Source organism: Mesoplodon bidens (assembly GCF_964165515.1).
Source record: "Mesoplodon bidens genome assembly, contig: HAP1_SCAFFOLD_118, whole genome shotgun sequence".
Lineage (NCBI taxonomy): Eukaryota > Metazoa > Chordata > Mammalia > Artiodactyla > Ziphiidae > Mesoplodon > Mesoplodon bidens.
The window spans coordinates 779337-791395 of record NW_027671260.1 but is presented as its reverse complement, the minus strand read 5'-3'; the positions used below and the strand labels follow the sequence as shown (position 1 = coordinate 791395).

At 52.9% G+C, this 12059-nt stretch overlaps 1 protein-coding gene across 1 annotated transcript in view; it reads left to right on the top strand.

The window, feature by feature from the left end:
* Window positions 1-12059, top strand: part of LOC308611650 (BCL-6 corepressor-like) — a gene marked incomplete at its 5' end in the record, with an annotated part of 24734 nt that extends 12675 nt beyond the window's left edge. Inside the window, 8 exon segments of the mRNA XM_081260354.1 lie at window positions 485-730; window positions 1153-1395; window positions 1976-2157; window positions 2406-2639; window positions 7518-7684; window positions 8835-8980; window positions 9656-9812; window positions 11237-12059. Coding sequence (XP_081116480.1) covers window positions 485-730; window positions 1153-1395; window positions 1976-2157; window positions 2406-2639; window positions 7518-7684; window positions 8835-8980; window positions 9656-9812; window positions 11237-11528 — 1667 coding nt within the window. The 3' untranslated portion in view covers window positions 11529-12059.

The following is a 12059-nucleotide window of genomic DNA, read 5'->3' as shown; positions in this document are numbered from 1 at the left end:
GGCAGTTGGGGGCTATTTGGTCTGTTGATGACATCAGCCTTTTTTGTTTACTAGCAGCTGTTTCCATAGTCATTTGTAGTTCCGCCCTGATTGGTTGGATAGTCATTTGTAGCTGCGCCCTGATTGGTTGGATCTTACTGTGAGGTCACTCACCCCCCCTTTAAAAGTAAGCCACCTTGGAGAGTTAAGCAGTTAGGGAGTTATCTCACATGCCTATAGAGAGAGAGTGTAGATGCCTCACCTTGACCCTTGAAGGATGGATTGTGAGTGGGCTACACGCCTCATCTTCTGCTTTCTTTGCTGGCTGTGTTCAGCTGTCCTTCCTTTGGGACGTCTTTCTGAGGGTTTTGTGCTTCCAGCGTGTGAGGCCCCTGGTCTCCAAAGGGGGGTGGTCTGTTGGTAGCAGATTGCCTTGGGCATGGGGGTCCTGCCTGCTCCTGGTGACCTTTGTTCCCTCCTTTCCGGGTTGTCTCCCCTCCCCTAGGGGAGTGTTATGATGGAAGCAAACCTGACCCCTTCGAAGCCCCAGAAGACAGTGATCTTCCTGAGGACATGGACACGGAGCCCCCCAGAGAGTCCCTCACCGACCAGACGGCCCCGGACGCGTCACGCAGCCCCACCCTCCGGCTGAACAGAAAGCGCAAGGTGTCTGGCAATAGGAAGCACACTGAGACCACTGTGCTCCCGGAGAACTCTCTGCTGAAAGCCAAGCCGAGACGGGTCTCCAAAGGTGAGCTCGGTTTCGCTTCGGCCCGCAGGGCACCCTACGGAAGTCCTGGAGCGGAGCAGTGGAAAGTTCCAGTCCCACCCTGGAGCCCTGGGGGGAGCCACTCACACCTCCCCACCCCCCACCCCCCCAAAGCCAGGTGGCGGGGCTGGAGCCCAAAGGTGGCCAAAGGCAAATAGGCCCCCTCCCGAGACTTGGTGACAAGTTCCAGCCAACACAGTGACCACACCCCTCCCCTCCCCCACTCCTGTTAGTGATGTGTAAGACAGTTCGTTCCCCGCCCTGGGGGGCTTCTTCATTAATTTGTAGTTATTTCTCCATTAGCTGACTGGCCTGAGAGGGAAATGACAAACAGTTCCTCTAACCACTTAGAAGAGCCACATTATAGTGAGCTGACCAACCTGAGGTGTGCATTGAATTAACAGGGCTCCATCCCAGAAAGCAGCGCCGCTTGCTGCACCTTAGAGAACGGCAGAAGCAGCAGGTGTCGGCAGCAGAGAGCAAACCTGGCCGGCAGGGCAGGAAGGAAGTGACCCAGGCGGTCCAGCCTGCGGTCACCCCCCAGGGCAATAGCATCTCCGAAGAGAAACCTGGCAGGAAAAGGGCAGAGGCCCAAAGCAACAGAAGCTGGTTGGAGGAGTCCCTTAAATGCAGTGACAATGAACAAGGTACGCACGGGGCGGGGGGCGCTCCTGGAGGGTGGATCACCCGCCCTCTGTGGGAAACGGCCCTGGAGGGGACCTGAGGGCCATCCAAGTTGACAAGAGTAGCGTGTGGCGAGCGGGGAGTTTTCTTCATGAGGTCCTTTCAGCCTGCACACTTCTTATGGAATGGACAGTGAGGTGGGAGCTCGACTTCCTGGGCTGCTCCTCATCACCCAGCCCGCGGCTGGGCAGGAAGGGAAGTCTTGGGTGACCCCGGGCGCTTGTCAGTGCCCTCATTCCAGCCTCAGGCTGTCCGCAGTCGCCCTGTCCCGAGCACCCAGGCCCCCCACGGGTGGGGACGGGAGCGCACGAAGGGCTGGCTTCTGCCCTCTCTTGCGGCCCTTTGAAGCGACTTGCCATTTGGCGTTTCGTGGGTTAGCCCATTTGCCGGTTGAATGTGGGATAATTAAAATATTAGTGCTTTGAAAACATAATTGGTATATCTTTAAAAACTGAAGCTGCTCCAACGATCAGTGCTAACAATGGGCTTTTCTTTCCTCACCGGCTACAACTGTGTAACGCCCGCTGCTTCTCCCCCTGACAGATGTGCTGTGCATGGACGAAGAAATGGATCGGCAGCCTTCGCCCCTGCCGCAGAAATACACCGACAACAGCGAGAAACCATCCGCGAAGCGACCGTGCAAAACCAAGCATTTGATCCCTCAGGAGCCCAGGCGGGGCTTGCCGCTGCCAGGGGACTCCTACGTGGACAATGCGGATGGCAAGGTACCTCTTGCCCCTGGCTCTCCCCCGCCCCCCGGGCCTCTGCAGGCACATCCCGCCTGCCTACTTCTCTGCTTCTGGGGACAAAGCTTTCCTTTTCCTGAACCCCTCCCCCCAAAACGTCCCTGCCCCTTCCTAGGGGACGTGTCTCCTGGGTGGTGGTGAAGTTTCCAGCGAGTAAAAATGCAGCCCCTTCCTCGCGCCCCGCCTCCCTCAGACAGAGAGGAGGAAAAGTGCTTTCCTCCACTCAGGAGCGGCCTGAGCCCAGTTCCGACTATGATCTTTCGCCGGCCAAGCAGGACCAGAAGCCCTTGGACCGTTTGCAGCAATTGTTACCATCTTCCCAGGCCTCGCAGCTGACATGCTCAAGCTCCCCTCCAGAGACCACCCAGTCCCGCCCGATGCCACCAGAAGCGCGGAGACTTATTGTCAATAAGAATGCAGGCGACACCCTCCTACAGCAGGCCTCCCGGCTTGGCTACGAGGTGAGCATCCTTGTGGGTGCCCCGGATCAGGATCCACTGGCTGCTGCTCCTTGGGTGGGGGACACACTGGCTGGGGATGGGGGGCGGGTCTCAGAGCCCAGCCCCCTCCACGTGGCGGGCTGGGCTGGGTGTTCCAGCAGGGTGTTTGCGTTGGCTCCCGCTCACACTGCGGGCTCTTTGGTGGCTTGTTCAGTCGTGGTGTGAAAAGAAAGGCAGGCCTCTCTGATGTTCCGTTCCCGTTCAGGCAGGTAGGCTGCTTCGGCCAGTCCGGCTCACTTATCTCTGATATAAAATCTGACCTAACCCAGGGCTTGGCGACCAGGGGAATTTTAATGAGCCCTTTTGGATTCTGAATAGCAAGAAGGAGAGTAGTTATCAGCTCTACTAACTTGTGCTGTTTGGGGCAGAGTGATGCCCCTGTGGGGTAGCGGGTGGGCAGTGTCTGTGCAGAGTAGGGGTGGGAGTGGGGCAGACCTGAGCAGTCTCTTTCTGAGAGGGCACGGGAGCCGAGGGCTGATGGGCGGGGAGCAGGGGTTGAGCCTTGCACAAAACTCCCTGTCCACACTGCTGTATCCCAACCCAGCACGGCTGATGACAGTGATGGCCTCTATTGCTAGAGCAACATAGAAAGATAACTGATATCTGCCTAAGCCCGTGTGATCTGTAGTAACTCCTTTCACCCTTTTAACATCTTCACTTGGGAGTAACGAGTAGTAGCCCACTCTCGGATGAGGAAACTGAGCCTCAGAGGGGTTAGCTGATACCCGTACAGGTAGCAATCCAGCAGTGCTCCACAGCCCACCACGCTCCTCAGCAAGACTGGCTCACACTGGAATTGCCCTTTTGACAGTTCAAAACCTCTGTGAGACAGATGACTCTCCATGCCCTGTGCAGTTCCCCCACCATACTTGTCAGTAGCAATTGTGATGTAATAGCCCACAGGGCAAAGGCATTTTTCTGTGCTGGCATCAGCCCTCTGGGAGTTGAATGGTGACAGTAAAACGCGGTGCAGCAGGCTGAGCGTGGAGGTGTGGCTGAGCACTGGGGTGGCAGGACCCAGGCTGGCCCGGAGCCCTGGCGCCCACACCCTCAGCCAGCTCTGTGCCCCTGTCCCCCGTCTCCCGTCGTGTCCCCCCACCCCGGTCCATAGTGCCGTGAGCCCTTGGAAGTGTGCCTGCCTTGGCCCTAAGGCATGACTGTGGGTGGGAAGTTGGAAGCACTAGGGCTATGCTTAGTTTGGGATGTTTTTTTGTTGTTGTTGTGGGTTGAATGTGCTGTTGTTTATATCTACACGTCTCTTGGAGACCTCTCCATTAGCTAGAGAGCACTTTGTGGTAGTTAGCGCAGTTACTTGCAGGTGAAGTCCAAGGAGCACCCAGTTGGTTTCCCAAGAGCTGAGAGCGGGCGCCTAGGAGGACAGAGCAGATGTTGCACATAGTGTTGAGCTAGACCCCCCCGTGGTTGAGAAGATAGTCTCCTTGCTTCCAGCAAACGCTGGAGGTCGGGGGGAGACCCCTAACCCCAACTTTTGGGTTAGGGTTGAGAAAGTAGACTCCCGCTTCCAGCAAATGCTGGAGATGGGGGGGGCGGGGTGCTGCTGCACCCGCCGTGGAGGGCGGGGCTCCGAGCCCCACCTGTGAACTTGGCATCATTTCCAGCAGCCTCCCTTTGGGACCAGAGAGGTCAAAAGACCCTCGTTGGTCCTCTAAGACAGTTTCCATTTTGGTTTGGTGGCTCTGAGGCCTGCACCAAGGGGCACTTGATCCATCCTTTTTTAGGTTACCTGGCCTTTGATTGCACAGGAAGCCTTGGGAATGTTTACGGTGGGATTTGTTTTTTTCTTCAAATGTAAATTTCAATATGTAGATTCCACAGATCACCAGTGTTGATGCTGAACATTGTGACAAGTAGATGAACGCTTTCAACTTTGAATCCAACTTTCTGGGATTTCTCTGGGCAGAATTTTAAATGTTGGGATGATGGCCCAGTTGGGAGATGTGGCAGCTTCAGCCTTTTCAAATTGAAGGACAGTTTGCTTAAGCAGATAAGGGTGTGGTTTGGGAGGGTTTTCCTGAAGTTTTGTCTTCAGCATTCTTGGTTATTTTCTTCTGCTTAGCCAAAGATACCATGTGTAGTATAAAGGCTGTCTGAGCTTTATGTCATGATAATCTGGTTCTGGAAGTTTAGAAACACACTCTGGCTTCAGATCCGCGTTAAATAGATCACTTGCGTGGCCAAAGACCTCAAACCTTTCCCTCCTGGGAAAAAGGCTTCTATTTCTTAGGCTGAAACGCCAGTGTGCAACCACATGCTTGTGCCTTTAGCGGTGATGGTTAAATTTTCTATGAACTGATTAAGTCATGTTTTTCAAAAAGTTAATGAGGCATTTAATTAACAACGTCGGGCTTATGGCCTTTATGGTTACATTTTGCGGGTAATGGCATTCGGCTTATAGCCGCTGAACAGAGAGCTGTCCGACAAAAGCAGTTTGACTTTGCTTGGGAATGGCTGGGCTGCCCTTCAGACACTCCCGTTTATTTCTAGCGGAGAAAATAGACCAAGGAATGTGTTGCGTCGACAGACTCGCCCCGCCTCTTCACCTTTCAGTTAGAGAAAGTGTTGGTGGCGATGGTTGCCATCCATTTAGAGGCCATCACCCTCGTAGTTAGGATAGTGTAGTTAGCCCACTTGACCCCCAACAGAGAAGGCCTGTGGGATGCTCGTCACAGCTGGATTGCATCCCTCTAACTGGGGCCCTCTTGGGCCCTTTGATTCTTCCCAGCTGACCAGGTACCAAAGACCTGAGTTATAGGTCTAGTACTTCATGTTAATTGAACTTGGGGTTTAATATCTCTGGGCCTCAGTTTCCAAGTGTTGAATGAGGATGGTACTACCTTCCTTTCCTGGTAGCTCCTGGGTTCCTGTGGGTGACAGAAGACGTCCTCATCTGGGGAAATGAGAAGCACTGTGTAAATAGTGGGATCAACGTGGTTGAGTTAGGACAGCCCGTGGCAAAAAGTCTGACCTGGCCGTGGGGCTACTGCTGCCTCTGCTGCCATCTTCCGGGAGAAGAGAGTTGACTTACCCACCAGCTTGGACGGCCTTTCATTTCTAGGTACCCTTGAATCTGCCCTAGTAGTGATGAAGGTTTCCAGGTGAAGGCCATGATTGTCACAGCAAATAAACCCTGGGTTGAGTAAATTGATGTGTGCACAGCAGTTGGTGGCGTTCAGACCTGATCCCAGAGCCACGTGACAGGGCCTCTCCGTGGCTGGCGCACACAACTCATTAGCTTGCAGCCGTCCACTCAAGTCTGGCTAGTGAGGGCCTGCTAAAAGAGCAGCAGCTTCATGCGGTATCCTGGATACCAGGGCTCGGGGCAGGTGGCCTGGGAGCCCAGAGGATTGTGGGCTTTCTGGCAGGTTGGGATGTAAACGGAGAAACGCATTCGTGGGCGTGCCTTTTCTCTTCCTCCTCTTGTTTTGGAAGGGAGCTGCTGCAGTGACCTGAAGTAACAGGGCACCGATGGCCAGGTTTACCAGCATGCCCCATTGGGTTCACGTGGTAAGCAAATGGAACATTCTAGTTCGCTCCCAAGTGAGTGGTCACCTTTGATTGGCGTGTCCTCCAAAGGGCATAAAAGGTTTTACAGAATCCATCTCGCACTTATGGGCGGCTAGAATGATCCCCGTTTTAGGTTTAACAGATGAGTTACCTGAGAGATGTCACAAGGAGGCCTGTTCTGACCCCATCCCATCCCCCCTTACCCAGCAGACCATGTGTTGGGCCATATGCACGTTCTGCCTACTCCCAGCTCTCAGAACCTGACGGCTCTCTGCTGGGCACGACTTACCCAGTATTAACAGTATAACGTGTTTTCTGGTGGCAAATGCTTTCGATGTGTCTGAAAACTTTCTTAAGGTAATAAAACATTGAATAAGTTCCTGCTCTGCTTACTGGGAGTGGTTCATATTAATATTTTAACAAGCCAAAGAAATAAGGTTAATAACAGTGATTCTAATGCACAGTGTTGACACAGAACATTTCCGGGGGCGGGGGTGAACGTTTTATTTGATTCTTGAAATGTGGAGGTTGCAGCCTGTGGTGTATCAGGTTCCTGTCATTAACTTGGGGCAGAATCAGTCTAAAATTTTCATATTTACTTGAGAGGGTGGAGTGAGGCAAAATAGAGGGTGGGGTTATTGGAGGCATTTTGTGTCATTCCTCGAGGATGGAGGGAGAGAGCTTCTCTTTAACTCCACTTAACATACAGACAAGAGCATCTGAGGCCCAGGTTCTGATTTGGGTTCTTAACAAGGGTTGCGAGGATGTAGGTGACCTGGGTGTCCCTGCTTCTCTAAGCTGGGGAATGTTCTCTGGCTGATTTAAGCTCTCTTTAAGTGTTGGTCATCCATACTTTGATCTAAACTTGTGTTATCGTCCACTGCCACTGACTGAACAGACCCATCAAGTGAGAATGGTCTGTGCTTGGCAATGTGTCATCTAAGATGTTAGCAGCCGTGACACCTCTGTACTGGTCACGTCGGCCCCTGGGCTGAGGGCTTCCATCGCTATCCGAATGCGTCCTCTCAGCAGCCCTGTGGAAGCTTGGAGAAGTTCAAGGGTAACTTGCCCATGGCCAGGCCACTGGTGCAGCAGAGCCTTAGACAACACTGTCTGCATCTCCAAGCCCTTCTCACGCACTCTCACCCCCCACCAGGATGCCTGCCGCCTGCCCGCGCCATGGTGGGCTTTTGGCCCCAAGGATGTATGCCTTTGAAAGTGGGCACCGGCAAGCTATGGGGAGGTCACCCTTACAAGGTTCACTGTATGGTTGTCTGATGGTATCTCCTCTCCTCTCCTCTCCTCTCCCCGTAGGAAGTGGTCTTGTACTGCCTGGAGAACAAGATTTGTGATGTGAACCACCGCGACAACGCGGGTTACTGTGCCCTGCACGAGGCTTGTGCAAGAGGTTGGCTCAACATCGTACGACACCTCCTTGAATATGGCGCCGATGTCAACTGCAGTGCCCAGGATGGAACCGGGTCAGTGGCGGTCTTGCTCTTGGCGTGGCCCTGCTGGGGCATAGGCAGTGGTTCTCAGGGTGTGCGGGGAACCCCAGAAGGAAAGATGGAGAGTGAGTGCCATGTAAGCACACTGGTGGCGGAGTCCTCTAGAATGGAATCGGACAGATCTTTCTGGCAAATTTACATAGAACTTTAAAACTCTGTGACGCTCTTATGGACAGAAGTCCCTGAAAATGTTGAGCCTGCATGAATAATCAGGGGTGTTCTCTTTTAAGACCCTGGACTCTTCACCAGCGTCTGTTGAATCTCAATCTTGAACATATATGTGAGTTGAAAGTTGCAGGAGTACAGACAGGTCCAGTGGCAACTGGCTTGATAGGACCTGCCGTGTCCACCCACATCCCCGGGCCTGGCCCCCACTCTGTCCTTGACCTCGGTTTATTGGCCAGAGGCCCAGGTCTGAGTCAGCCCAAGCATCTTCCTGGTTGTACCTGGGATGCCACCACGAGGCAGGGCACTGGGGCTTTCCTGACGGTCATAAAATGAGCAAAACCGTAAGGTATTTGGTGGTTCATGGTTTCCAAATAGCATCCTTTCTGGATGGGACTGCGGACAGTGTTCCTGACCCCAGCGGACACGGGCAGGAGGACTCTGTATCCTCCTGAGAACTCGCCCTGCCTGTCGACTGCTTCTGGGCGAGAGGGTTGATCACTCATCTCCAAATTGGTTTCAGGAGAGGTTCCACTTTGCCCCTAGTTTCTTTTACCAACTGCACTTTTTGGGTTTTGTTTGTAATGGTGTAACAATGGCTTCTCGTATCTGCTTCCGTGGTGCTGGGGTTCTTCCCCCCACCCCGCCGTACGTTACCTTCATACAGTCTGTCACTATTTAAGTTCATTGGAAACGTTTTCATCGTGGCCTGAGTTCCTCCTTGGGCCATGCATTAAGAGAGATTTGCATTGAAGAATGAGGCCTGAGATGGTCCCTTCACCTGTCCCGTAAAGGGTTATGTGTTGAAATAACAGAGTAATTTGTCGCAGCGACCGTACACTCACCTCCTCGGTGAAATAGCGCGCCTACGAGGCTTGGCCGCACACGCTCGATTTTGCCCCGTGTCCTTAGAAGCAAGCGTCGCGTGCACAGGTGTAATCCCCCGCACCTCTCCTAGGCCTCTCCACGATGCTGTCAAGAATGATCATCTCGAAATTGTCCGCTTGCTCCTCTCCTACGGTGCTGTTCCTACCCTGGCTACGTACTCAGGTAGAACCATCAAGAAAGTGAACCACAGCGAACTTCTGGAGAAGTTCTTAACAGGTACGGCAGAGGTCAAGACACGGTCTTGTTCAAGCATCTAGACGGTGACTTCACAGCCTTTCACCTGGGTTCCCCCTACCCCCACCCCCCGTTTACTCTAAGTGACCCTTTACTGGGAAAAGCGGCCCAACGTTAGTCTGTCAAAGAAGAGATACGTACTTTGAATTTTGCGAGGTGGGGGGCTGGAAAACTCTTGGCTAGCCAGGCTAGCTTTTGTTTGGCAGGCTGGGGCGGTGAGGCGGGCAGTCCCTCAGGAAGGCGGGTGGACGCGTGGGGAGGTTTCAGTCAGATACCTGGAGGCGTGTGCAGTGGGACTTGTCAGGAGGTGACACCAGCCCCAGCGTGAGATGTTCCCGAACTCCAGCAGCATTTGCCTCTTACCAGCAGGCGTTATCTTGTTTCTCTCTCTCTCTCTTCCCCCCCCCCCCAACCTCTGCAGACGGTTTAAATAACCTGCAGGCTCCTGACGACGGTAGCCCCGGTTGCTCTTCGGAGTTCTCTGGCAGCTCTGTGTGTGCTGAACAGCCTTGTTCGTTTCAGTTGGGCTTCTGGGGGTGGTGGTGGTGCTGTGAGCAGGACTTGCTTGGGAAAGAATTTTTCCAGAGTCCTTTTTGGCGAACAGCTGGAATCTTGCTCCAGCTTACTGACCTCTCTCTTGTTTGCCCCCCCGGTTAGAACCAGATGATGAAAGTGGTTATGATGTTTTAGCAAATCCCCCAGGACCGGAGGACCAGGATGACAGCAACGAGGCCTATGGTGACCTATTGGAATCTGAATTTTCCGAAGACCCCCTTTTGCCGTGTTATAACGTCCAGGTGTCCGTCGCTCAGGGGTGAGCGTGGCCAGCATGTGGTCAAGAGCCAGCCCAGCTGCTCTGTGGGGTGGCAGGAGTTAGAAATCCCCTTCAGTAGATGAGGTTGGCTGGGTTGGGGGGTGAGTGAATTCCTCACCAAGTGTCCACCGACCTCACATAATGCAGTGGAACTTTTCCAGAAAAGTTTGGGGGTGGGAGGGCTCCCCAGCCAACTGCCCTCATTGGAACACACCCCTAGAGCCCAAAGGACACGGGAGTCAGCGACTGCAATTGCACAGTTTCAGTCAGTAAACTCTTGGGGAAGGGATCCTCCCCAAACGGCTACCATAGGGGCCTTCCAAGGCGCGTGAGGTCCACGGGACGATACTGATGTGTACCCGCTTCTCGTATAAGATTAGAGAAAGCCGTATGTGGCACCTGGGATCTTATGTGTCTTCAGATTTGCATAGATCGAGTCTTGTCCCCACGGTCGGGCCACTGTGCCCCATGACCAACCCTTTGGAGTGAACACATCAGGAGACCTTGCTCTGCTGTGTGTTGACCCCGGTGCTTAAGGAGTAGCATCCTCCTTGGACTCTGAGGCTGGGAACGTGTCTGCCCTTGTGGTGACATTCTATTCGGGATAGAGATGATAAAGCGTGGCAGGGTATCAGGAAGGATTGTACCACCTCCCTTCTCGAAAAAGCCTCACTCCCGGCAGCATTGAGAGGCAGGTTGGAGGTGTGGGAAAGGCAAGGAAAGCCAGGTGACCTCGAGTGTTTCTCATGCTCTCTCCGTGAGGGCCGGAGGAGAGGAGAGGTCAAAGAGGTGTTTGCCATCTCCCTTGGGTTGGCATACAGACTGGTTTTCCCCAGTGACTAGAACGGGGTGCACTTACTTGGAGAGGGGTGACCTGAGTTGTGACCAGAGCCAAGGCAGCACTGGGGTGGCCTGCAACGAGGCTCGTTCAGGGGCGCTGCTCCTGCTTTTGTCTAAGTTGGCTGGTCTGCCCTAGGTGGTCTCTTAACACATGCACATGAGTCCAGAGTTCCCCCGCTAGAAGTAGATCTTCCGGGCTTCCCTGGTGGCACAGTGGTTAAGAATCTGCCTGTCAGTTCAGGGGACACAGGTTCGAGCCCTGGTCTTGGAAGATCCCACATGCCACGGAGCAACTAAGCCTGTGCGCCACAGCTACTGAGCCTGCACTCTAGAGCCCGCGAGCCACAACTAGAGAAAGCCCGTGCGCAGCAACAGGCCCAATGCAGCCAAAAATAAATAAATAAATAAAATTAAAAAAGAAAAAGAAGAAGTAGACCTTCTAAGGACAGTGAGAAGTGGGGTGGGGGTGGGGTAATCAAAGTGGAAGTAGCAGGCCCTTTCACCGCCAGGAGACGGGTAGTTCATAGTTGGGAGCGCCTCTAATTTTGCCGGAAACTCAAACCACTGTCCTTTCTCTGGTGTAGGCCTCGTAACTGGCTGTTGCTCTCAGACCTGCTCAAGAAACTGCAAATGTCCTCCTGCATATTCCGCTGCAATTTCCCAAATGTGGAAATCGTCACCATCGCGGAGGCCGAGTTCTGCCGGCAAGTGTCAGCAAGTCTCTTATTCTCTTGCCCCAAAGACCTGGAGTCCTGTAATCCAGAAAGTAAGGAGCTCTTAGATCTGGTGGAGTTCACGAACGAGCTTCAGACTCTGCTGGGCTCATCCGTGGAGTGGATCCTCCCCAGAGACCTGGACTCAGACGACAACTGGTGAGCTTGCCAGGGCCCGCCGTGTACAGTGTGTCATGGTGTTAATCCTTGTGCATATGTGTCATAATACGACTATTTCTGTAAAGAAAGGACACTATGAGACACGACTCCAGTCGGAAGGACTTCATGTTTTTTTCTTTTTAAAATTTTAAGTCAGTTTTTATGAAGTTGTTAATAAAGTTTCTTTACTTTTCAATGTACACATGCTTTGGAATATGTTTGTTTTTACTCGGAACAATTGTTTCTTTTCTTTTTTAAGGAGAAAAAAAAAAAGGCAAAGGAGCTCCACACTTTGACTTAATTTCATACAAAGCTCCGACGACAGAGGCCATAACTGTTGAGAGTTGCTTTTGGGGCAAATTAAACCAGTAAAATTTTAAACTCTTCCTCCATATTAAAGGGATTGAATAAATTGGCCACTTTGGTGTACCTGTGTCCTGCGAATTGTCCAGTTGGAGATGGAGGTTTAGAAAGTGAGTTTCAGTCTTGTTTAAGTCTCTTCCCATCAGACTGGTCTCGTGATTTCCTACACACC